General features: G+C 46.2%; 1 protein-coding gene across 5 annotated transcripts in view; it reads right to left on the reverse strand.

The window, feature by feature from the left end:
• Window positions 1–1,542: 1,542 nt before the first annotated feature.
• The window catches only part of ANHX (anomalous homeobox), a 35,281-nt gene continuing 9,093 nt past the window's right edge, over window positions 1,543–27,730 (reverse strand). For 2 of the 5 annotated variants that reach the window (XM_027577242.1, XM_027577241.1), the window contains exons 7-10: window positions 26,907–27,178; window positions 23,936–24,071; window positions 22,220–22,301; window positions 21,310–21,948 (exon numbers count right to left, since the gene is read on the reverse strand). In XM_027577242.1, the coding sequence (XP_027433043.1) occupies window positions 21,862–21,948; window positions 22,220–22,301; window positions 23,936–24,071; window positions 26,907–27,178 (577 nt within the window). In that variant the 3' untranslated portion in view covers window positions 21,310–21,861. Of the gene's footprint in view, window positions 1,904–3,329; window positions 4,037–5,465; window positions 5,646–21,309; window positions 21,949–22,219; window positions 22,302–23,935; window positions 24,072–26,906; window positions 27,179–27,730 lie in introns of those variants that run through there. The other 3 variants (XR_003517112.1, XM_027577243.1, XM_027577244.1) reach the window with 3 other exon arrangements.

Consider the following 27,730-nt stretch of genomic DNA (forward strand, 5'->3'; position numbering starts at 1 on the left):
CCCCACACAGAACTAGACCTTCATGGAGACTGGTGTCCTGTGTGGCCTCGCAACCTAATGGCAGGAGCTGAGATTTCAGTTCCAGATGAAAAGCGACCTCTTGCACACAGCACAGGAATGTGGAGAGGACTTCTCAGGGGTGGGGCTCTGGAAGAACTGCTTCTGCCGGCTGAATTCACACACACCAGGCAGAGGACATCTGCTGTGCCTCCCCTGAGGAAGCAGGGGGCACGATGGGCAAGAATCGATAATGCTGCCTGTGGGCTGCTTCCCACCAACCACCCTGCTGAGCCGAGGGCTCAAGCACCAAACAGGAAGCAACTCTCTCATCACATCTGCAGCAGGAGGGCTGGCCAGGGAGGAGAGCCCAGTCCCTGTCCCCGTAGCAAGCTGGCCTGCCCATCATGAGCGACGGCCCACCACCACGGCATCACAACCTCCCAGCTATCTGATCCGACTACCCTGCCAGGCTCAGACCTGCTCACACAGTGAGTCATAAGACCCAGTGACTTCTTTCCACTCCAGCTCAATGCTTCTCACAGAGAAGCAAACTCCAGCCTCACAAATGTGCTCACCATTAGCTCTGGAATTCCCTGGGTGGTGTCTACACTGGCCCACACAGGTGTCCCATCCAGACCACTCCACAAATGCCCTAGGGTTTCAAGCCACTTTCAAGCTGCCCTTAGAAAGGCAGGAACTGGCCCAATTAGGCCCACCAGCCAAGAGACTCGATGTGCTGGAAACTCGGACAACATTCTCGCTGAACACCAAGGCTTCCAAGTCCGAGCTTCAAACCTTCGCTCACTGGGCATTGAGCACCATGTCGGCATCAACACTGGTCTTGCAATTCACTTGTCTCCCATTCCTTAAAGTTGGAAACCAAGCTCCAGTCACCACTCCATTTTCCCTTCAGAGAAATAAGGCAAGTGATAGAAAAAACACTACATGTACACAGCACACTTCTATCAAAATATAATTCCTTGGTCTTTTTCATCCGGCAGCCCTACATTACCCATACTAATGACAGATACCAAAAGTTCAATCATTATATATATATTTGACCTTGTGTTTTTCCTTTTGATATTTGTATCTCAAAGTCGATGTCTATATCGCTTTCTTTTTTTATTATGTTAATCACCATACATTACATCATTAGTTTTTGATGTAGTGTTCCATGATTCATTGTTTGCGTATAACACCCAGTGCTCCATTCAGCACGTGCCCTCTTTAATACCCATCACCAGGTTAACCCATCCCCCCACCCCCCTCCCCTCTAGAACCCTCAGTTTGTTTTTCAGAGTCCATAGTCTCTCATGGCTCGTCTCCCCCTCCAATTTCCCCACCTTCATTTTTCCCTTCCTGCTATCTTTTTTTTTTAACATATAATGTATTATTTGTTTCAAGAGGTACAAGTCTGTGATTCAACAGTCTTACACAATTCACAGCACTCACCATAGCACATACCCCCCAATGTCCATCACCCAGCCACCCCATCCCTCCCACCCCCCACCACTCCAGCAACCCTCAGTTTGTTTTCTGAGATTAAGAATCTATATTGCTTTCTTGAAATAAGGGTAATAACAATGATATGGTCACATAAGGGTCTGGATCACCATAGCCAGACAACATGGCTCTGGTCCAGATAAGGATGAAGACAAAACCTCAACCCATGAAGAAAAGCCCACACCCTCAGGGATCCCAACACACCTCATGGGATGATGAGTTCCTTTGCTACACGGAGTTGTAGTACAAAGGATGCAGGCACCCTCCAGGATTCCTTCTGTTTTCTTCATAAATTCTTCAGCTCAAGTCCCAAGTGACTCACTGGGTCAAGTTTCCAGAGCCCAGGATGGGCCACCAGGTAAACAGCCCCCTCGGGGAAGGCTAACAGGCGTCTTGATTTCTGTTGGGAGCACAATGAGCCACTCCACGAGCTCCTGAAGAACCTACACTCCTTCTCCATGTGCCCCTCTCACAAAAGGGCAGGGCACCCTGTCACCGCTCTGAGGCTGTGTTTTATTTTAAAACATAATTTCTAATATCAGAATGTGGTTCACAGAAGAGAAAAACATGAACACCCACAAAGGATTCTTTTAATATTTCAGAAGATTGTTTTCCCATTGTTTAATTAAAACAGGAAATAAAAACACACAGATAGCCCCTTCCACTAGCAGGTCCCATTCACTTCACTGATTGAAAGAAGAGCAGGAAATAAAAGAGTAACAGAGGTTCTGATGACACATCATTCCCATCATCTAAGTTTTACAACTTCACACACACACAAAGAAAGAAGCTCAAACAAACGTCTCGGCCTGGCAACTCTGAGACATCTGAACTGGAGTGACAGGGACAGACGATGACGTCGTGTATGTTGGGTGAGGCTGGTGGCACAGAAGAAGGTGCTCGGCCAGCTCTCCCCCTGTGCCTCACCTGTCCTCAGCCAGGAACCTCCTCACAGCCCTCACCTGTCACAATCTCACCCGGGAGACCCACAACCACCCCTGGAGCCCGCCCTGCCCACACCCTCCTGCTCGATGCACTCAGCTCTCCTCTGAGACCCCTGTGAATTTTACCCAGACCTGGAACTCCCCCATCTGCTGCAGAGCTCCAGGATTCCACCTCTTCTTCCAAAATGACACTGGCCCAAAGGTGGAAGGCTATGTAATGAATGGTTCACTACTTTCCCCTTCTGTCGTATTTCTCTCAACTTTCCTTCCCACCTGTGCAAACTGTAAGTAGCGTATCAGTGGAACATGGACATGCTCTGAGATCTGATTCTTTCATTGCAGCTTTCTGAGGACTCCTTGTGCGATAAAATACCATATCCTATGACGGGGGGGTTTAAAACTATTATTTACAGAATAATACAGCCCAAATCACCTCACTTTTAGTTGCTCTTCATTTTAGTTGCTCTTCAGGCAGAATAGTTTCTGTGTAAAAAGGCTTTCCATAGATACTACTTTCCAGCAATTTCACAAGGAGTCAACAGAAGCTCTGTGGGATAACCTGACTCACCCAGGGTCAGGCAAGCAGTTCCAGAACTCAACCCAGGGCTCCTGACACCAAGCCCCTTGAAGTTACCAGCATGCCTCTATCCGGAATTCCCAAAGACTCTCCTTCTGACTCCACCACCAAGGAAACTACAGAGAAAATATGGCATGTCAAAATATCTAGATGATTCAGGGCGCCTGGGTGGCTCAGTCTTTAAGCGTCTGCCTTCAGCTCAGATCATGATCCCAGGGTCCTGGGATCGAGCCCCGCATTGGGCTCCCTGCTCAGCGGGAAACCTGCTTCTCCCTCTCCCACTCCCCCTGCTTGTGTTCCCTCTCTCGCTGTGTCTCTCACTGTGTCTCTGTCAAATAAATAAATAAAATCTTTTAAAAAATATAGCTAGATGATACATTTAGTAAAACTAGAAAGTCAAGCTCAACTTTTAAACAGTACAAGGGTGCTTTGAATAATTTTGAATTTTCCCTCAACCCTAATTGTAACTCTTCTGATGAAAAGACTAATCAATTATGAAACATCACCTTTGACAAATGACATCATCCAAGTCTGTATCTGACGATAAAAAGCCAACTAACTCTAAATGCTGGCCACTCAACCATATCCTAGGCCCAAATGAATAAATGTTATTAGATGAAGGAACAAATGATATGTTAAAAACACACAAAGAGTAAATTTCCCCTTCCCTTTCTAATAAAAGTTATTTCTAGGAAACAGATGATCAGAATATATTTTGTAAGCATTGAATGAACAGAGAAAATGGGATCCCCTGCAATGTTTTACCTGCAGGGAAATTAAGTAACTCCTGCACCAAATGGAGAATGCTGACAGCTACTGAACTTTTACTTCGTGGCTCAACTAGAGAAAAGAGGAAAGCCCAGGAGGTTTGGGGTTCACGAGAAGTTTTACCTCCAGTCCTGACATGAAGATGACACTGTGCCAAATGGACCTGCTGCTTTCTCTGAACGCTGACGTCCTGTGACAAGCTGCATCACTGACTCACATGCTGACGTTCAGAACTTCGGGTCTCCTGGAGCCAGAGCAGAGAAGTGCTGTCAGGTGGGGATGAGAAGGCACCTCCGACCTATTGCCTGCACACCTGCTCCGGTTTCTGGGAGAAGGGGAAACACACGCTTGTCTCTTAAGTAGTAATTATCTTCATTCTAAAGTAGACCAATGACTTTGACCTTTTTGGAAAAGCGAAATTACACTTCCAAATGAACACTCAACTCTTCTCTTCCTCATGGAACTTGAGTGGGGTCTGGTTTACTCCAGCCTCCAGGCCCCCACCTGGAAGACCCTCCTGCACCATCCTGTCAGCCCATTACCACCATCCCCGGGGGACATGGGGCACAATGCTGAAGTTGGGGGATGACTCTAGGGCTTGTTGCCACCACACCTGTGCCTAGGGGAGCAGGAACCTGGAGGGCCCTCCCAGACGACCCTGACGGACCATTACCACCATCCCCCTGAGGACATGGGCACAATGCTGAAGTCGGGGGACGGCTCTGGTGCTTGTTGCCACCACACCTGTGCCTGGGGGAACAGGGGACACCCTGCTGAACTCGGGGTGCTGCTCAAGGTCCATTACCTGCACTGTGCCAGGGGACAGGGGGCACCCCACTGAAGTTGGGCACTGTGTGCGGTCCTTACGTGCACTCTTCCCGGGGAACACGGAAAACCCTGAAATGTCCGCAACCCATCCCACAAAAGCTCGGGTGAGCGGGGGCCCTGGAGTTCACGGGTGTGGGGGATACGGCCAGTTGACGGACATCGGGCAGAAGAGACTTTCAAGGGGAAAAGAAAACTCATCTGAGTTCGCGGGATTGGCTCGCTCGCCACAGCCTTCGAGGACCCCAACTCCCACCCGGGGAGTACCGTACCCTCGGGAACCCCCCCCCCCCCCCCCCCCCCCCCCCCCCGGCCCACAGCAGGTCTCACCCAGCCGGGAACTCTTCAGGTCTACTCTCTTCAGGGCCTCTTCACCTGCGCCACCTCTGCATCTCCCCCGGCAGGTCTGGGTCCGCCCACATAGAGATAGCTCCACCCCCACGCGGTGATTGGTCGGGGGGGCGGTACCCGGAGCCCATTGGATGCCGCGCCTGCCTGTACCGGGCCACCCTCCCTCACACCCGCGCCTCCCTGCGACTGCAGGTGGTCCCGGAGGCGCCTCCTCGTCCCAACACCTGGCTGGGCGGCGCAGGCATGGGCGGTGTTGTGGGCAGGCCCCCCCCAAACACACGACCCCTTCGGCGGAACCTCTGGCTGCAGACCACCCCCAGAGCCCTGCCCCTCCTTTTCCTGCACCAACCCTGCCTGCAGAGCTGTTCCTGGCTCCTGGCAAGTCAGCTGCTCTCAGACCCTCCAAGGATTGGGCTTTAAGAAACGCAGTGGTTTCCCACATTTCCAAGGCAATTTTAAGACCCAAAAAGTAATGCTCTAAGCGGGAAGAGCTTCACCTTCTGGTCTCACCCGTGGAGTGGATAGTGCTTCTTGGACCTTCAAAGCATCCTTGTAGGATGAGCCCATTTGTGCTGGAATATATATACGTATGCTTGGTTCTGCAGGGAAGCTCCAGGATGAAGAACAGCCGCCCTTCTGTGCTGTTGCAGTTGTGAACCAGGAACATTTATTTTTCACTTAAAAAGAAAACATATTGTGGACACTAAATGAACAAACCCTTCTAAACAGTTTAGAAAGAGCCAAGATGCCCTTCAACAGATGAATGGATAAAGAAGATGTGGTCCACATATACAATGGAATATTACTCAGCTATCAGAAAAGATGAATACCCAACTTGTACATCAACATGGATGGGACTGGAGATTATACTAAGTGAAATAAGTCAAGCAGAGAAAGTCAATTATCATATGGTTTCACTTATTTGTGGAACATAAGGAATAGCAGGGAGGACGTTAGGAGAAGGAAGGGAAAAATGAAGGGGGGGAATCGGGGTGGGGGAGATGAACCATGAGAGACTATGGACTCTGAGAAACAAACTGAGGGTTTCAGAGGGAAGGGGGGGGAATGGGTTAGCCTGGTGATGGGTATTAAGGAGGGCACGTACTGCATGGAGCACTGGGTGTTATATGAAAACAATGGATCGTGGATCACCACATTAAAAACTAATGATGTATTGTATGGTGACTAACATAACATAATAAAATTTAAAAAATAAATTAAAAAACAGTTTAGAGAGAAAGGAAGAGAGTTTTATTCAAACCCACCGCAGGACAGCTGCCTGGGAGACACAATCTCCAGAAAGAAGGGAGTGCTCTGGGGAAGGAACATCTGGGGCAGGTTTATATATTTGTTCTGTGCTGTTTTACATACAGAGTTACACATCGTCATGAGGGAGAACGTTCCAGAAACTTATAGACTTCTTCGTACGTTTTCCGTTTGTGCAAGTCGGTATGACTTTAATCTTATGGGAGCCAGAGAGGTTCTTCCGTTTTTCTTATCTTTATGTTTGCAATGGCATTTGGGGGTTATCTTTTTCTTCTCAAACCAGATGTACAATATGTGCTTGGGACAGAAATAGGACCCACGCTCTGAGGTTTTGCCCATTCGGAGCTTGGTAAAATGTTAAAGGGTAGCTTCTCTGGGAGCCCAGGATCCAGGCCAATGGATGGTAAAAGATTAAAATTTCCATTATCATTAGAATTTCTACTAAAGGGAGGAACTTGAGACATAAGCACCTTTAACAATAGTACCAAGAAATCAAAATGATGCCTACAGAAGTTTACCTGTTCCATGGTCCACACAGGTAACAAAGGGGTTCAGAGACGCTGGGCTCCTCCCCTTCTCCTGCCCAAATCTCTGAAGCACACAGATAACTTAAAGTCAGAATTTTAGAACTGCCAGACATCTTAGAGATGTCTGGCACCATTCCCTTAGACTACAGAATAAAACAGAATAGCTCATTGTCACAACACTAATTTAAACATGGGGCGCCTGGGTGGCTCAGTCGGTTAAGCGACTGCCTTCGGCTCAGGTCATGATCCTGGAGTCCCAGGATCGAGTCCCGCATCGGATTCCCTGCTCAGCAGGGAGTCTGCTTCTCCCTCTAACCCTCTCTCCTCTTATGTGCTCTCTCTCTCTCTCTCATTCTCTCTCTCAAATAAATAAATAAATAAAATCTTTAAAAAAAAACAAAACATGAAGTGCCCCCAAAGCTTAGATACACTAAGTTCTTTCCTTGCAGATTTTGACTAATGTAAGTCATAGTCATACCATATAAACACTACGATGGTTGGGAAGTAAATAATCGTAGCTAAGGGAATATTTTAGCAATGTTTATAAGCACTGTCTCGCTTTGTAGAAGAGGCTGAGCTCAATGTTTTTAAATACTATTTCAGACCTGTCTTACAGCACACTCTGAACATACCAGAGCCTGAATCAATTAAAAAAAAAGATAGTTCTTTCAGTAACTTTAATATCAGAAACATATTATAATGTCTCTATTCCTAGAGATCTTTGATTATCTTCCTCAAAGGTCCTCCACCGATCATGATGGGCAGAGGTTAAAAGGCCAGCTGAGTCTATTCTAGTTGGCCACACAACAAGAAAATCCTGATACTTGATATGTTTCCAGATTGAGAAGACCAGAGATAAGAGGGAAATAGTACCATGTGTGGAATAACAAGGGATTTGGAGTCAATTTGGGGATCCCACTTGGGTTTCTGACACTAAAATACTGTGACCCATATCGTCTCTGAGCTGCTGTCCTAACCATCTAGAAATGTGATTAATAATATCTACATCATAGTTTAGAAGTTTAAGAGGGAGAATTCCATAAAGAGCCAGTGTGATGGCGCTCAAAAGCAGGTGCTCAGGAAGCCATAATTACTATTTGGGTCAATTTCTTTTCCAGAAGAAAGAACACATATTGAATCCATATTTCTTTTTTTTTTTTAAGACTTTATTTGTCAGAGAGAGAGCACAGCGGGGGGAGTGGCAGAGGGAGAAGCAGGCTCCCTGTTTAGTTAGCAAGGACCCCGACGCGTGACTCGATCCCAGGACCCTGGGATCATGACCTGAGCCAAAGGCAGACGCTTAACTGGCTGAGCCACCCAGGTGCCCCCACCAAATTCTTCTTAAGCAAAAGGATACTTTCTCAGGATGACTTCACAGGACTTCACATGGTACAGAGCTCTGCACTTTGCCTCTAGGAGGTAGGAGATGAAGGAAACTGCAAACTCTCATGGTGGTCTCCCAAACACAATGACCTTCCTGGTGACAGGGAGACCCTTATGCACACAGAAGGGTGTGCTGTGACACTCGACTGTGGCTCGCTGGCACAGAGAACCAAACCTGTTTCCCTGGCTGACGTCTCTGGGGAACAGATGCCCCATATTGTTAATGAGCCCCTGTCGCTGAGCTGTCCAGAGATGGCCATCCTCAGGGAGAATGATGATCAAGGACAATGCCAGAGGAGACCTCATCTGTCTCTTTTATCATTTCATATTTTTGATAGTGGACAAATAACTGCCTAGAAGTCCCCAGCTACCTTAGTCTCATCTGTGAATGACCCAGAGGTTTTACAAAACACTTAAGATTTTGTCCTCACAATTGCCCAAATACTTACATATAAATAGATAAGAGTACAATCAGTTCCTTAATTTTAAATGTAAATGTGTGAATAAATTCTTATTTTTTAAAAAAGATTTATTTATTTTAGAGAGAAGAGAGAGAGCCCAAGCGGCGGGGGGGGGGGGGGGGGGGGGGGGGGGGGGGGGAGGAAGAGGGAAAGAGAGTCTCAAACTGACTCTGCACCAGACCTAAGCAGGGCTCGATCGCATGACCCCGAGATCACGATCTCAGGTGAATCCAGGAGTGGGGACGCTTAACTGCCCACACCACCCAGTCGACCCAATAAATTATTAGTTTAATTTCATTCATAACCAACTTCTATGGGATCACAAAGCTAATAATTAGGCATATTCTAATCTTTAACATGAATATAAAGGAGGGCAACCAAATTCTACCAAACTTCTAAAGTGGTGAAGGGTAACAAAAATCTCCAATTCTCTAAAACACTCTTCAGGTTATATCCACAGGTTTTAATGATGTACTCAAACAACTTTAAAAAGTTATCTCTTTTTAATAAAACATACATGGTTTACTTAAATTTAACTAGTCTTTGCATTTAAGTTCCAAATGGTTTTGCCTTTACCAGGATAGTTAGAATCATCACTACAGAAAAATGGAAGGAAGTTGTTGGGTGGTTGTAACCATTTCTCATAGATTGGTAAGTTCCACCTTCATTTATCATATGTAGCCTAAAGAGATTAACTACTTCCTGCCACAAACCTTACATTTGAATTTTCTGTTATTCCCAAACCAGTTAGATTCCATCCTGAGAATGAGAGGCAGAACTGGCAAAGACATTGGGCTCTGGGTGTCCTGAAGAGGCAGGGAATGACTGACCTGCTGTTAACACTTTGCATCCCAGGCCACGCGCCCTGCTGCTGCCTTACACGCTCAAATCGCTTTCATAATAGTGTGGCATTATCTAGTGATGCTGACCCACACTCACATTCCTAGATGCAATATTTTCTAGGGTAATGCTCAGTCACCTAGCCCAAGACATGCATCTAAGAATGCTCCACAGCAGCGTTGTTAGCATTAACCCAAACCTGGAAAAATCCAAATGCCCATCAACAGTAAAATGGGTAAAGAGTGGCCTACTCATAGAAAAGAGTACTCTACAACAATATGAATAAAACTACAGCCAAACAAATTGAAACAATATTTCTCATACAAAAGTGCTAAGGAAATGATGCAAATTACAAAGGACTAGATCCCACTATATAAGTTCAAACACAGGTCAAACCAACGGTTATTTATGAACGCACATATGGGTGGTAAGGCTGGAGTTACAGTCAAAAATTATACTCACAACTAAAAATGATATCAAAACGCAGATTATAATAAAGTCACCATGAAAGGGCAGAGAAAGATATGGAGTTGGATAGAGGCCATTTGAGGTTCTATCCAGGTTCCTTCGATATACTGACCCTTCACTTTTTCATTATTCTTTATTTTTTTCAAGGAAATATACTTATTTATGATTTTCTTGGTCACACAAACATTGATATGTATATATCTAATGAACATTGTATTATGCATCATATCACTGTCATTTATGTGTCTATGACTGGGAAAAAAAAAAACAGTACATTGGCCTTCTATAGTCTTAGAAGCTAGTCCAGCTTAGGTCCTCAGTGAAAGCTTATTGAGTGAAATAACGGCAACACCAAATGATTGTCTAGTCCATATTTAAGTCTATAATCTCTGATAAATCTACGAATCCCTTCATGATCTTGAATGTTCACCATCGTGGTGTTACAGGATTTGTGTACCCTTAGTACCTGTGGTTCTTGGTCATGCCGATTCCAAGAATGAAGAGGTAGACCAGACCAAGAGTGGTGGGCAGCAAAGCAAAGTTTATTGAGCAAGAGTATAAAGCTCCCAGAGAGGGAGGAGGCCCCAAGTGGGTTGCCCCCAGAGTTTCTCAGTTTAGGGGCTTTTATGAACTCTCTTGCAGAACTATCTTAAGCAATCGGTGTGCTGAGTCATGCCGATCAGGGTTGTGGTCATGTATCTGTCTACCTATTAGTTTAATGTCCACGTGCTGATGTGGGTTTTTTTGTTTGTTTGTTTGTTTTGCTGACATCTGGGGGCTTAGGTCTTAACTGCCCCTTGCCCGTGACATTGACAAATGTTTTTGTAGTTAATTGTCTTATTTTAGCACATTTTACAAGAGTCATTTCTACAAAGGCTGCGAAGCAGAATGTCAGTGTGGTCCTGTCTAAGCTGAAAAACAGGATGTCGGTGCTTTTTTTTTTAAGATTTTATTTATTTATTTGAGAGAGAGAGAATGAGAGAGAGCATAAGAGGGAAGAGGGTCCGAGGGAGAAGCAGACTCCCCGCTGAGCAGGGAGCCCGATGTGGGACTCGATCCCGGGACTCCAGGATCATGACCTGAGCCGAAGGCAGTCGCTTAACCAACCGAGCCACCCAGGCACCCTGTCGGTGCTATTTTATGTTAGCTGTCCTGACTCCATATTTTCTTGTTGGGGACTCTGACCCTGACTACCTAACTGTCCAACTAACTCCTAACAGTGGTTACATTTTAGTTTGTTAAGGGCCTTCTTTTTTTTTTTTTTTTAAGGTTTTATTTATTTATTTGACAAAGAGAAAGCAGGAGAGCACAAGCAGTGGGAGCAGCAGAGGGAGAGGGAGAGCAGGCCCCCCACCCAGCAGGGAGCCCAATGTGGGGCTCGATCCCAGGACCCTGGGATCATGACCTGAGCCAAAGGCAGTTGCTTAACCAACTGAGCCACCCAGGTGCCCCTGTTAAAGGCCTTCTTGAAATGCACTGAACACTGAACTGAATACAGAATTCCCACCATGGTCTAACTACCAAAAAGTAAAAGGAGATTATATCCCTCGTATTTTTAAGTCTCCATTTTGACAGCACCCTAAGGAGCCATTGGATATATTAGATCTGACATTCGCTGTTAATTCAAATCCAGCTCAATCTCAATAATTACTCTTAAATCTTTTTTTTTTTTTTCAAATTGCTTTAACCTCATTTATTATACAATTCTGGCTTCCAGAGAAACACTCATAATTGCAAATTTACTTATTTTTTTTCTTGGGCTTTATTTAATTTAAATTCAATTAACGTATAGTGTATTAGTAGTTGCAGAGGTAGAGGTCAGTGATTCATCAGTCTTATATAACACCGAGTGCTCATTCCATCCCATGCCCTCCTTAGTGTCCATCACCCAGTTACTCCAGCAACACTTAGTTTGTTTCCTATGATTAAGAGTCTCTTATGGTTTGTCTCCCTTTCTGATTTCATCTTGTTTTATTTTTCCCTCCCTTCCTCTATGCTTCTGTTTTGTTTCTTAAATTCCACATATGAGTGAGATCATATGATAATCGTCTCTCTCAGACTTATTTTGCCTAGCATAATACCTTCTAGGATATCTTTCAATAGATGAATCCACAGGCAAATGGGGATGCATCCATGTGAAAGAAGCAGAGTATGCCTCTTTGGCACAAGGATTGATTTGGGCTGATTAATTTTAGGAAATAGCAGGGGTGCCTAGGTGACACAGTCAGTTAAGTATCTGACTCTTGGTTTCAGCTCAGGTCATGATCTCAGATCATGATCTCAGGTGATGATCCCCGGGTTGTGGGATCAAGCCCCACATCAGGCTGTGCACTCAGTGCTGTCTGCTTGAGATTCTCTCTCCCTCTGCCCCTGCCCCCCACCTCTAAAATAAATAAATAAATCTTTTTAAAAAATTTAAGAAACAGCAGACACAGGAAAATCTCTGAAAACCTAGTAGAAGTTGCTGTTTGGTGAGCAAAGTTTACATTTATAAAGGAAAGCTCCATTTATAATGATGTCCCTCTCTGTACCAGGAACAGAATGACTAAAGAGCTCAAGACACTTTAATGGAAGGAGAAGGCACAGACTTAAATCTGCATAACCACCACACCCTCATTTACTGTGCCTGGCCTGATAACTTCCTATAACTGGCCTTCCCACCACCCAAAATCTTTCTTTTGCTTTTAGCTGAAGATGGCATTTAGGGTGATGGCTTCAGGCATTTTGGGGAGTTATTTCATTTTCCTGAGCATCTCCCATGTATACAGGATGTATACATGCTATTAAAGTTTTTCTCCAGTTAATTTTTTTATTGCAGGAAGGGATCTCAGCCAGGAACCTAGAAGGGTAGAAAGAACACTGTTTTTCCTCCCTTATACATTCAGTGTACTATTCAGTAATAAAAGGAATGAACCATCACCCCAAAGACATGGATGAATCTTACATGTATTTTACTAAGTGAAAGAATCCAGTCTGAAGAGGCTAACACACTGTATGCCCCATTTATAAGACATTCCTGAAAAGGCAAAACTAGAAAGATTGTAAACAGGTCACGGAGTGGTGGGTTGGAAATATTCCATAGGATACTTTAATGATGGATATCCATCATTGTGCACTTTTCCAAACCAATGAATTTTTACAACACATGAGTAAATCATAATCTATTCAAATTCAATTATTTAGGGTGTGGGAGTGTCACAGGATAGAATACAGAAAGTGGCAAACAATCTAACTGTAATGGAAATGTACGGAAAAATCACTACAGGTGGTGGGGCAATAAGTGGTGAACTGAGTAACTTTAGAAATGAATGTGATCTGTAGACTAAAGGCAAAATGAACCATACATAAACAGTGGAGTCTATTTGATAAAGTTCTTTCCCATGAGGGTAGTAGCTAATCATGCTGAAACAGCTATATAATCTGAAAGGAGGCAATGGATTAAATGACAGATGGTGGGGGCCAAGTTTCTCACTGTTGGAGAAGTTACAGATAAGCAAGTGGAAAAGGTTACAGTGTCCATGTAATATGTACCCAGCTGGAGACATCAGTATGAACTCATCTTTACTTTAATATGGATACTGACAGTTCCGCATAGAAGTTGTCAACCTTCAAAATAAAACAGCCAGTTATTTTACCAGTAACTTGAGTTTATTCAGGAAAAGTAAAGGAATTGCAATTTGGGACAAGCAAATTAAGGCAAACCATACACAAGTCCAACAAGACAAAAGGAAGGTCACCTTTTATTAGATTTCAGTATGAACTTAGGGAGGGTGGGTTTTTTTTTTTTTTTAAGATTTATTTATTTGACAGAGAGAGAGAGAGAGAGAGAGAGCACAAGCAGGGGAAGCGGCAGGCAGAGGGAGAGGGAGAAGCAGGCTTCCCACTGAGCAGGGAGCCCGACGCAGGGCTCAATCCAAGGACCCTGAGATCATGACCTGAATCGAAGGCAGACGCTTAACGGACTGAGCCACCCAGGTGCCCCTAGGGCGGGTGGTTTTTAAATCTTATTTTAATTCCAGTATAATTAATACACAGTGTTTATTAGTTTCAGGTGTACAATATAGTGATTCAACAATTCTATACATTACTCAGCAATCATCATGATAAGTGTACTCTCAAAGGGAGGGTTGTTTTACACAACAGTTTACTGTAGAAGAATAACAGTTGAGGGCTGTGATGAGGGGTTGGCTGCAAGCTCTGGTAAGTGCTGGGGCAGACAAGGATCTTCCTTCTTTTCGTAAAAGCAAGAGATGAAATTCCGATGTGCAAGATTTCTTATCTTCCTTTCCTCCACTGGTTATTCAGGCTGCGAGTGCTACCGGCATCAAAACTCCCCCTCCCAACTACATGTCAATGGAGATCAATGGAGCAGAATAGAAAACCCACAAATGGACCCACAACAAAATGGTCAACTAATCTTCCACAAAGGAGGAAAGAATCTCCAATGGAAAAAAGACAGGGGCGCCTGGGTGGCTCAGTCAATTAAGCATCTGCCTTTAGCTCAGGTCATGATCCCAGGGTCCTGGGATCGAGTCCCACATCGGGCTCCCTGCTCCGCGGGAAGCCTGCTTCTCCCTCTGCCACTCCCCCTGCTTGTGTTCCTGCTCTCTCTCTCTCTCTCTCTGTCAAATAAATAAAATCTTAAAAAAAGAAAAAAGACAGTCTCTGCAACAAACGGTGCTGGGAAAACTTGGGACAGTAACATGTGGAAGAATGAAACTTGACCACTTTCTTATACCACACACAAAAATAAATTCAAAATGGATGAAAAACCTAAATGTGAGACAGGAAACCATCAAAATCCTAGAGGAGAACACAGGCAGTAACCTCTTTGACATCAGCTACAGCAACTTCTTTCCATACATGTTCCTTCCCTCCAAGGTAAGGGAAACAAAAACAAAAATAAGCTATTGGGACTTCATCAAAACAAAAAGCTTCTGCACAGCAAAAAGAACAATTGTCAAAACTAAAAGGCAACTTACAGAATGGGAGAAGATATTTGCAAATGATATATCTGATAAAGGCTTAGTATCCAAAACATAAAGAATTTATAAAACTCAACACCCAAAAAACAAATAATCCCATTTAAAAATGGGCAGAAGGGGCGCCTGGGTGGCTCAGTCGATTAAGCATCTGACTCTTGATCGCAGCTCAGGTCTTGATCTCAGGGTCATGAGTTCAAGTCCTGCATGGACCCTACTTTAAAAAGGTGGGAGGGGGGAGACATGAACAGACATTTCTCCAAAGAAGACATGTGGATGGCCAACAGACACAGGAAAAGGTGATCAACATTTCTCATCACCAGGGAAATGCAAATCAAGGCTACAAGATTATCACCTCACACCTGTCACAATGGCTAAAATCAACAAGAAAAAAACAACAGATGTTGGTGAGGATGTGGAGAAAGGGGAACCCTCTTGCCCTGTTGGTGGGAAGGCAAACAGATGCAGTCACTGTGGAAAATAGTATGGAGGTTCCCCAAAAAGTTATAAATAGAACTATCTCACAATCCAGCAATTGCACTACTAGGTATTTACCCAAAGAATACAAAAATACTAATTCAAAGGGATATACCCACCCTGGTGTTTACAGCAGCCTTATCTATAATAGCCAAAGTATGGAAAGAGCCCAAGCCTCTACCGACTGATGAATGGATGAAGATGTGGTATATATACATACATATATTTATCAGCCATAAAAAATAATGAAATCTTGCCATTTGCAATGACATGGATGGAGCTAGAGAGTATTATACTAAAGTGAATAAGGCAGTCGGAGAAAGACAAATACCATATGATTTCACTCATATGTGAAATTTAAGAAACAAAACAAATAAGCAAAGAGAAAAAAGAGAGAGGCAAACCAAGACACAGACTCTTAACTGTAGAGAACAAACTGATGGTTGCTAGAGGGGAAGTGGGTGGGGGATGGGTTGGATGGGTGATAGGGGATTGGGGAGTGCACTTGTGATGGGCACTAGGTATTGTATGGAAGCACTGAACCACTGGGTTGTACGCCTGAAACTAATATTACACTGTACGTTGACTAGCTGGAATTTAAATAAAAACCTTTAAAAAAAATACATGAGGCTTATTTTCATAAATATATTTTTATGCAGGTTGGAACACATGCATGTATTTCCTTGCATTGTGAGCTGAGCACTTTGAGCTCCCACACTGAAGTTTTGAATACCATTTTCTAATAAAAGGGGCCAGGGCTCTTTAAAGAAATAGTTGTTACTATTGATGAAATTTTGAAGTTTTGAGTTCCCGAGTGAACAGCTGAGAAAGAATTCTTGAGACTTTTTTGGTGCAAAAAGGTGTTTTTTATTATAGCACAGCAGGACCTGTGGGCAGAAAGAGCTGTGCCTGCAAGTGTGAGGGATCGCTGGTTACATATTTTAAGTTTTGTGGAGGGAGGGGAGGTAGAGATAACATAGGTTTCTAAGGAATTTTTGCCTGCTGAAAGCAGGGTCTTACAGGACCTTGAAGATTTAGCTATTGTCAAGATAAAGTTACTTTTAGTCTTTAATGAAATATAAACACAAAGGATTAAGACATCCCTGAACGCCTTGAGGTACATCACCCTCTGCATGTCTCAGGCATCTGTCAGTGGGCTGCAAGCTGTAGGGAGATTTAATTTAAATGACATTTTTCTTGCTTCTGCTCTCATCACTCATGACTGCAACAGTAAATACAGCAGTCAGGACAATCCTGAAGTATCAGAAAGTAAGAGAGCACCAATAATAAAAAATCTACAAAAATGGGATATGTCAAAGGCAAACAGGAGCCAATGGAAACAGCTCTCAATAATCACAACAGAAATCAGCTGATCAACCAAACGCTGTAGTCCTAGAGTATAACCAAGGGCCTAAAATAACTACCCACTTGTCCACACTGATAAAAATAAATGATTACATATATTTTTTTAATGATTACACATGTCTGCTGAAGATTTCCAAATAATTCAGGTAGACACTCAGCCATCTACGACAGAGGTAAACTAGCCCCCTCTCCTCAAGTGTGGGCTCCGCAGAGTGACTTCCTCCTACGCTGGACACACAGTAAGGATGTGGGACAAGAGGAACTTCAGTGGGGAAACCTAACAAACCCTATCCCGGCCAGTGACCAGCGTTAACACCAACTGTAATAAGTTGCCTTGAGAGCAGAGGAAATGGGTGATTTCCTAGTAAAAATACACATGAACAAAACAGACCTGAAAATAAAGAAAATGGAAACTGACCAATTAGCAGAGAAAAGCTTGCAGTGCTGCTTAAAATCTCCCGTTGGAAAATAACTCAGGGAGACAGTTAACTGAGCTTTAACAAATTCTGATTTTAATATCAAAGCTTGGTATATATTTCCATTTTTCATCTAATGTAGGATATGTCAGTGTTTACAAACCAAACGTCATGTTATGTACCACTATAAATATGCTGCCATGTAAACTGAACTTCTCAACACAAGAAAACCATGACCGATGAGCTTACTTCCCTTAAAGCCAGAAAATTTTTAATAAATTTTATTTTGGGTACTCATAAATTTAAACTCACATGTATTCAGATATGTTTTCAAGTTGTCAGTATATTTTTTCAACTGTGCTAGCACTGAAACAACAAAAGGCCCTTCACAACACTCATGAGGGCAAGACCAGGATGGCTGGCCTTGCAGCCGCGACGGTCGCAGTTTCTCCTTTCTCTGCGGGAGGCTCTGCCCGGAAACAACGCTCTTCTGGGACAAGTACTACAGTGTGCCATGACAGCGAGCTGCCAAAGCTTTGATGCTACATCGTGCTGAACTACTACATGACAAAGTACAGATAAACCACTGAGAGAGTCAGAAGCAGATTATGCTCACTGCAGAAAACAAAATATCTCTAGGAAAGCCACAGCAAATCTCCCTCCTGTGCACTTTTGTTGTTGAATTCTAAGAGTTCTTTATATATTCTGCAAACTGAACCCACATCACATGTATCATTTGCAAATATTTTCTCCCATTCTGTAGGTTATCTTTTTAGTTTTTTTTTTTGATGTAGTGTATCTTTTTAGTTTCTTGATAGTGCCCTTTGATACTCATAAGTTTGTAATTTTGATGAAGTCCTATTTATTTTTTTCTGTTGTTACCTGTGCTTTTGATAATCATACCCAAGAAATGATTTCCTCTGGCTCAGCACCCAGACAGGCCTCCATTTCATCCTACCTTCAAAACGTCAGCACCTCCAAGCCCAGAACCATTTCATCCCAGCCCTCACTCTGTAGGTGACCCCAGTACCACCCAAAACCCGGCAGCCAGTGGCCAGACAGGATATGGTCTTCTGCCTGAGGCACCCAAGGGGTACACTGGAGACACCACGGTGCCTTCTTGGGCCAGTTGGGAGGCGATCACTGGCAGAGGCAGGGACACCATTATGGGTTGAACTATGTTCTACAAATTTCCGAGGTTGAAGTCCTAATCCCCCAATACCCTAAATGAGAACTGATATGGAAATACGGTCTTCAGAGATGATCAAGTCAAGATGAAGTCATTCAGATCATGATTATGTTGGTAGATTTTGCTGGTATTAACAAGAACCGGGCAGAGATACACACACAGGAAGAGTGCTGTGTGAAGACTGGAGCTCTGCGGTCCCAAACCAAGGAAGTACTGGAACCTGGAGAAAGCTTCCCTTGAGCCTTCGTGACCATGACATCACCCACATCACACTTCCAGCCTCTAGACCTGTGACACAGCAGATCTGTTATTCTAGGCCACGTAGCTTGACCTAAGAGATCAACAGAGGCACCCTCTGCCCTCTCCAGCAGTCTCCACACCATGGAGGGTGGGGGTGAAGGCAGGGCCCTTCACAGACCAAAGCCATTGCTGGGTGATCACTTCTGGCCCTGATTGTCTGGGAGGTCTGGCCACACCTCTCAACCTCCTGGGGCCCACGCAACTATGAAGACAAGGAGAGGCAGAGAAGTTGGCCTCCCTGGAGCTGATCACTGAACATCCCCCCTTTCACTACTGGAGCCCAGAAAGCCTCCGACACCTCCTCTGGGCCCCTGTCAGCCATCAGCCATCTGAAACAGCCACCATATCCCTTTTTTATCTCAAGAAGGAAAGTGCCTCCACAAGGCACAGAAAGAGGACCCTTGGCCTGGTCACAGCACCTATGTCCACTGGACGCAGGCTGGCCCCTTAAGGGGGTAAGGGCAGAACACTCTCTAGGGCCAACACATCTCCTCTCTCAGAGCAGCCTGGGATCAAACAGCAGAGAGGGAAGTGTGGACCTCGGGGTGGGAGCTGGGTGCACAGGCACTGGGCATGCGGGACGGGGAGAGGTCTCCAGCCTCCAGCCACTCAGGACGTCTGACCACTGCACAGGAGCCCCTCCAAAGAAGCTCGAGTCTCAGTCAACAGTCAGCTCCAGAGACTTCAGTCCACGTACCACAAAATGGACACGATCCAGCTGGCTGAGTCCGTGCTCTGGAACTTTCAGGATCGAGCCCAGGGTCTGTAAAGGGTGGGGGAAGGAGGCTCCCCAGGAGGTGCTCCCACAGCCCGTCCAGGAGGTTCTTGCCTCAGACCGTGACACCTCACACATAGGTACTTCCTTTCGGCTCAGCAAAGGCCAAGACTGGGTCCAGAGCTCTGCACATTTCCAGGGAAGGCCAAAGGGCAGCACCGCCCATCACACCCCAGGGTTAATCCCTAACCCTCCCTAAAGTGTTTATCAACGGTGCAGATATTTTATGCAGACTTTGAATGACTGAGGGCAGGATGAATTGGATCAGTGTGCTTCCTACGGTGACAGGGGATGCACGATGAGTTACGTACCTCAATGATTACAACAAATCACCACGTAGCTGAGTGGCACATAAGGCTGAAGAGCGAATCTTCATGGGTGTACACTTAGAGACTACACGAAGGAAGCTCGTGCCGTAGCGATGCCAGAACTGGTTGGTAATGTGTTCATGAATTATGAAAATGTAAGCACTTTAGAGAAATTCATGAGTCAATGGAAAGCTTGATGAGAAACAGCATGTTTACACAGTTTCAAAGCACTACCTCCCAAAATATATAAAAAGAGTAACTGTAGTGGAGAAGGTTGGCAGAAAACACCCTAACGAAGTGATCAAGATGAGCACCAACAGCAACCGGACAATCAAATTCATGTGCTGTCTGTAAGACAGCGTAAGTGCCTCGTGTCACTTCTGGGATATTTCCTGAATTGCAGGGAAATATCCAACATGGCCACTCTGGGGGACGTTCTACAGAGTACCTGGCTTGTACTCTAGTTCTAAAGTGTCAAAAGTCATTAAAATCCAGGAGAAGATTGGGCCTGTTGTGGCCTAAATGACAAGACAGTCAATGGCACGCAGCACATGCTATGTGACGGGATTCATCTGTCATTTAGGGTGTTGCTGGGACAAGTGATTAGACTTTAGTGGGGTCTGGAAGAAGGTGGGGAAATACCAGCACCGACTTCCTGACTGGTGATCGCACGAGGAGAAGGCAGAATTCCTCATCTCAAGGAAACAGGAATCAGCTCAGTAACTTGTTCTCAAAAGGATGAAAGGAAACAATGTTTGTGTCTGCAGCTTTTTATAAGTTGTTGACTGCTTCACAATAAAGAAAGATTTGACAACTAAGATTCCTGATTCTAGGGAACAGGATGTGAGTGAGCGTCCCTGAGAGGAAGTACATATTACTGCTGGTGCTTGGGCAGCACCACTGTGGCGATGAGGAAGGGACAGGATGGGTCCAGGGTCTACAGAGTAAAGGTGAGGGGGAGGAGTACGGCTGAGAGCCCTGGGGCTGTGGTGGGGGAGCGCAGGTGTCTCACCTCAGCTGCCCCCCCCATGCAGGAAGCTCTTAGCATCTTGTCATTCAAGCACCACATACCCTGGGTTCTCAGCCATCCCTCACTTCACACCATCCTCTCAGCAACTACCCACGATTGCCTGCTTATTCCTGACGAGACTGTGAGCCGCCTGAGAGCACAAAACTGACTTCGCTCCCTGCTCAGCACACAACTGTCAACTGACACAATGGGTAAGGCAAGGACCAAGGGCCTGTCCCTGGCGGTGACAGTCCTGAGTGTCAAAGTCACCTCTGCATCAGGAATCACATCACACTCGGCCCCCGGGGCCCTGTGCGCTCGGACATGGTGGCATCTAGCACCAGGGCAATTCCTTCTCCCACAAAACAGTCAGGTGAAGGGCAAAGGGCAGAGACGCCCACTGTGACGTTGCTTATAAAACAGACACATTAGAAACAATCAGATCAATAGGGTACTGGTGCATCAGTCAATGCACACTCAAACTGAAATGCCAGCCAGGGACAGAAAGGCAAAGGCCTGACAGGGACAGCTGTCCAAGATGTAGTTAAGTGAGTAAAAGGGGAGAGTTCAGAACATTGAACTGTAATTTAATTGAATAGAACATTTGTTTTACAAACACAATGAATTACAATCTGCGGGGAAAATGCACCCCGCCCCACCCTGCCCGAGCCATCCCAACCACATTAGCTTCTGTAGAAGCCCCCACCCCCAAGACATAGAAATGTCAGAACACTGCCCATGCCCCACTCGCCAACTTAACTGTCACAGGGCAGGGAGGGTAGACAGCAGTGCAACATTCTCCTCTATCTCCAGAAAGGCATTCTCTGCCCAGAACCTGCCCAGGAACTTGACTCCACACTCTCCCGCTGCCTGAGGGAAACAGACCCCTTGGACTTCTGAGCTCAAGAGCGTTTCTCAAATGCTTCCTCTGATACAGTGAGCTGCCAACCAAACTATTCAAACATGGCAGGGGGCTACGCAACCTCAATGCTTCTCACTGGGACGCCCCAAGGAACTCTGGGGTCCTCTCTTCAGTTGGAATAAAGCTCTACGTAACATGTGTTGAAAGGCTAGATGTCCACACCTGCTCCCCTGGGAGCACTGGCTGGATACTCCAAAGGGACATCTCAACCCAGGCTGCCCCCTGAAAGCTCAAGAAGCATCCTGGCTCCCCAGAAGGCATCGCTGGAGGCCTGGCCATCGGGCCACTGCACCTGGAAAGCCAACACAGCATCACACACAGAAGCACCTTCTGCCTGGCTCCACCTTCCCACCCTGCCACCCCTTACCTCCGGACCCACCCTCTCTGGACTGTCAGAAACACGAGCCCACAGAACCCACCTCCCAGGTCCCATTCAACTGATGTCCAGCCTTGAGGCATCCCTGCCCCTTGTTACATTTGCCTGATTTATTCACTCCAAAGGTATGACCTGAGGATCCAAGAGTAAAGAGGGACACCCGCAGTACCTGGTGGTAGGGTCTCACCTGGCTGGAGGGCAAAGGCTGGCTCAGGTCCACAGCAGAAACAGGGCTGGAGAAGGAGGGGCCCGGTGCCAACTCCAGGGGACTGGAAAAGAGACGTCAGGACAAGCCCCATATCAAAGGGGCACCAGGTCACGGTCCACCCTGTGAGTGACATGACCTGAGAGCTCTCTGCACATAAGCAGCCCTTCCAGGTACACTCTTCAAGAAGAGTGTCCTCCCGAGGGGGTGCACAGGTGCTAGAGGGACCTGTGTGACACCTCAGGCGAGTGGCTTGGGTGAGGCAGAGAGCACTTGAGGAGGCTCACAGAGAAGGACCAACAAACGGAAACCTGAAGGAAGAGGTCAAGAAGGGGCAGGCCTGGGGTGCCATCGGGATCAAATTGGGGGAGCAGCAAGGAGAGCAGGGAAGGTGACAGGTGTAGCCACTCAGGACAACAGTGTGGCAGTTCCCTAAAAAGGCAAACACACACCTACAGCCATTCCACTCCTATGCGTGTCCACACCCCAGAGACACGAAGGCACACAGGCAGACCCACATGCATCCAGGAATGCTCACAGCGACCCCAAACTGGGAATGCCTACCAACAGGCGATGGATCAAAACAGCATGGTCCATCCGCATCAAGGAAACAGAACTCACAAAGAGGAATGGACTGCTGATACCCACAGCAACAGGGAAAATCCCAAAGTACTGAAGCAGAGTAAAAGAAGCTAGACCCACCCTCCCTCCACAAGATTCAAAACTTTTGGATTTCATTCACATGGAATTCTAGAAAATGCAGCTAAAGAAAGGAGATCCATGGTCCTGCAGGTGGCAGGGATGGCGGCAGGGGGACTGATCTACATGGCTCAGCACATGGTGGATACAGAAGTTGCACTCAGAAAACTCTCATTTGTACCATCCAAACATGGTGCATTACTGAATGCCAATGATGCCCAATGAATCTACTGTTCCGGAAGGAACAGGTCGTCACATCGAGCAAGGACGGGCTGGGCCATTGGAGTGCAAGCATGAGGAACCTGGTGGCGGCATTTTCTCCATCCAGGTTCCTGGTCATGAATGGAAAAGTGAGTCCATCTGCAAAGTCTGCATTCTCTCACCCTCTGGCTTTCTCAGCAAGTAGAATTTGTGACTTGAGCAACTGCTCCCCTTCTGTCTCACACGCTGCCCTGTAATTCTGCTCTCACTGGGCACCTGGCGTCCAGCTCCGAGACTGGGGAGACTATGAACACTGGGGACCTAGTCTTGGCGACTCCTATCACAGACTCCCTGTCCGCCAGAGGGCCTCCGACTTCTCACGCTCCCCTAGTCTCTCTTCTCAACCTCCAGCTTCTCCTGGCCCCCACGGCCAGAGGCTGCAGCACCTAGGCTACTCACAGGCCTCTCAAGCACCTTTCAAACTACAGTTTGGAACATAAAATCAGGATCTTGATGCTGCTTAAAAACTCAGCCTCTGTCCGGGGAAAACAAAATGCCAAAAAGCGGCTTCTGGGATCCACGGTGATCTTGGGGAAGAGGCAAAGTGTGAGCACTGTGTCTGCTCTGATATTTCCGGGTGTTCTTCTGTCTCAGGGGAAACCACCCTCTTCTGGTAGATGCAGGGTGGGGATGATGATGTATTTTCCAGAAACCCATAAGGAAAGGACTCAATCTGCACATCTGCAGTGGCAAGTCTATGAACCAGGAATACCCTACCCATGGCTCTGCGTGGCTCACCTCTGGGTTAGGAGGAATTCGGGAGGCTGTGTCCCCAGGAAGCCACCCGCCTGTTGTTCTGCCTGGCCACCGCTGGTGCCTGGACCTTCCTCCAGGTACATGCTCGGGGGGTTGCCAACAGGTGGGTCAGCGAATCCTACACAGAAAAAATTCCACAACTCAGTGCTGGGAGGACAGAACACAGCCCAAGCAGCACAATCGAGACCTCCACGGAGAGGAGCAGCATCTGACCCGGCCGGCCCCAAGCCTCAGCCTCCCTTGTTGAGGAAGGAAGAGTCACAGCTGTTGATCTCAAATGCCTTTTTAGGCTTCCAGAAACAAAAATGAAGTCCAGTTTTGTGGACTTCAAATTTTGCTTCATCAACCCAGACTTTAGGCCAGCCCCCAGTGCCAAAGACTCAGCATCCAAATCTGCCCCACACGCAGGGCTGCCATGTGAGAACTTCTCAGTCTGTCCTGTGCTGGTTCATCAAAGCCTGGGCCACGTCCACTTTCACCTTTCACCTCAGGTTTTGCCACGATTTCACGGAGATGCAAAGTATCACTACCTTACCTTGCCCCCCTCTCTATAGAGAGTGTTGCAGAGGACATCTCAGTATACCTCTGACTCTTACAGACAAGCCATGGTAGATCTGATCAGTTCTGGGTCGACAAACACTTCGGAGTGAAGGAAGGTTAGAAGTCCACCAGGTGGTAACCCTAGCGTCAGAGTCCCTGACCTAAGACAAAACAGCAGGCCAGCTGGGCCGGGCGCACCCTCTCCTCCCCGCTGTCTGCCAGAGTGACAACCTAACCTGCCAGCCAGCAGCCCAATCTCAGACCAAAGGAACTTTCCCGACCATTCAAGTATGTGATTCTACCTCCACTTTCCGCTGTTTCCTCTTTTCTGCAGAACCCTAGAAATACTCTGAGGTACGTTAAATACAATTTAAGTGCTAATTTGAGCATTTCTCGTTCAAAGTTAAAAGATCACTAGGTTACGTCTTCTTCCCCCAAGAGGAAGACAAGAAGCCAAAAGCCCAGAACGAAGGGAGAGTCAGGGGAGGGGGAATCAGTGGGAGGAAGATGTCCCCAGTTCTGCAGACCCAGGACACAAGTACCGTCCTATGCTGGTAGGGCATCTGAAAGGACGGCAGGGTACCGGTCAGGTTCCGAGAATCTTAAGGTGGGCGGTTGGGAGGGAGGGAGCGGCAAGGGAGAGCAGGGAAACATGCTGGTGCTCAGGCGGTCAGTCTGCAGGGAGGCTCACCAGTTCCTACGGAACGTCACCCCTCACACGAGCTGGACCTGCTGTGAAGACCAGCTCCCCTTGTCCGCATGTGAAGCTGGCCATGACCGCCCCACTCCGGCCTTGTTGGTAAATAGGGACTGACAAACACAGGTCTCTGAGAGTGGAAAAATGAAGGACCAATATGATCAAACTGAAAAGCTGCCTCCAGAGCAGTGAGTCTCCAGGACCCTTCCTCCTTCCAACCCCTCATCCTCCTCTATTCAGGGAAGGGCCAGAATCCACCGCCCCAATATTCCCGCCTTCAGACAACAAAGCATATTTTTTGAAACTTCTATTGAGAATACTCAGGAAAATAAAAGATACTGCATCTACAAAAAGGAACACAATCCATGATGAAAATTCAAATAAAATAACAGCTTGGAATTCTCTTAAAGCATGACTGTCAAATTGGAATTTTGAAAGACAGACTCTAACACCCCCAAAGCACATACAATAAAAAAGAAGAGAAACGTAAGAAAAAGGTAAGCACTTGGGGAGACTGGCCCAGGATTTCCAAAATCATCGTAAGATTTCTGCTCGAAAGAGAACGAAGAACATGGAGGGGGTAAATTATCAAGGAATATTATCCAAAGAATACCCAGACCTTAGAGGAGACATTGTTATCTTCTTTAAATTGAAAGGCTTAACAGAAAAGTGAATTAAAGAGACTCATACCTAGGACCATCATTGTGAAATTTCAGAACACCCAGACTTAAAGCAAACAAACAAAACAAAAAAAACTCCCAGAAAGGAACAATATGTGATCTGCAAAGAAGCCAAGAGGATGGCATCAACACCAGATGCTACGAACAATGACATGAACGTATCTGCAAATATCTAAGGGAAAATACTTAAACTCACAATTCTGTCCCTGCCAAATTGTTCATCAAATGTGAGGGCAGATTAAGGACAATTTCACAACACGTAAGGACTCAGAAAATTTATCTCGCAAGCCCCCTTTCTTGCAGTTAAATGAAGCTGTTCTCAAACATAACAAAGAAGTCAATGAAGACAGGACAAGACCTGCAATTCAGGAAAGGTGACCCAAACCAGGGAGGCAATGAAAGGAGTGCTCTTAGGGTGCTGACTCCACACCAGGTCTAGGGAAACGTCACTTGGGTGGAAACAGGAAGGAGGGCTCCCAGCCACCAGTCTTCAGAGGAGACACTTGGAAAACTGGAAGAAGTTACAGATGCGATAAAAACAAGTAATATAAGAAAAAAGGAAGGCAATTAGAAACCCCAAGAAAGTAAAGACATAACCACAGAAGACTAAGAAATTTAGGTGACGGGAAAATTGACGGTGCCAATAACCTCCTCACAAGGTACGATGTCACAAGAGATGCTTTTGTATTTGGTAGACAAACATATATCTAAATACATATTCTTTGGAGGTACTTTTAGCTACAATAAGAACTAAGATGAAACTAAGGAAATGATATTTCAATCACGAGATGTGGTAAGCTGTCCTCTGTTGCAGCAAGTGGTGACAGTAAGTCAGGTGGCCCGCAATGGGAGTGCAGGGGTGGCAGCTGGATCATTTAACTCTTTCCTCACTGTCTTACTTTTAGTCGTATGCACATTTCACTTTGCAAACTAAAAAAGTAGGAGAGTGCTGATCCTTCCCACACCCCTTCAAATGAAACCCAAGTAGTTGTGGCATCTTGTGCAGAAGAGCATGGTCTGTGTGGAATGGACCCACCTGTGGCACTGGGCTCACCGAGGGCAGTGATGGACACAGCCACAGTGGCATCTGCAGGGCGCATCATGAGGTCCAGCCCAGTCTGGAAGGAAACTTCCTTGGAGGACGCCAGTGCAAGGGACATCAGCCATGACTCAGGGGCAGCCAGAGAAGGGTCCAGCATGTCATTGCCAGCAGTCAGAGGGCAGAGGCCAGGGCCTGGGCAGATGTGAGGGAGAGTGGCAGGACTGTGGCCAGGCCCCTCCTGGTACATCTCACCGCCCTGCAGAGACCTGGGAAAGACAGCAAACACCATCCCTTGGAGGGCAGAGACTCCCTCAGGCCAGGGCAGAGAGGCCTGGGAGGAGACTCCAGCCCCATTTGGGAATCCAGGTTCCCGACTCAACTCAGCCACTGAGGGCTGTGGGGCCCACCAGATCCCTAATTGCCTTGCTTTCACAGTTCTACCTGTGGCTGCAAGGGTTCCAGAACATTTTAAAAAAATACTATTACCGGAAACCTAAGACACATTAGCAGTTCATTTAAAAGGACCTTCAATGAAGCATTGTTCCACAAAACTGAAAGCAGGAAATGATTAGGAAGATCCTAATAGTGAAATGAGTGATGATGGCTGATCTTACAGGAAAATTAGGCAGCAGTTGATAATAATTTAAAGACTCGATATTGCACACTCACTGTGTCTCAGATGGGGCTCCTGGGCTTCTGTGACGCCCCTCCCCTCCCCCTGTAATTTCTGCAACAACCTGCATCGTATTCCCTCCCCATCTCACAGATGAGAAACGCACAGCACTGAGAGCTCACAGGAGCCTGCCTAAGTTCATACA

This window comes from Zalophus californianus, chromosome 14 (assembly GCF_009762305.2).
Source record: "Zalophus californianus isolate mZalCal1 chromosome 14, mZalCal1.pri.v2, whole genome shotgun sequence".
Classification (NCBI taxonomy): domain Eukaryota; kingdom Metazoa; phylum Chordata; class Mammalia; order Carnivora; family Otariidae; genus Zalophus; species Zalophus californianus.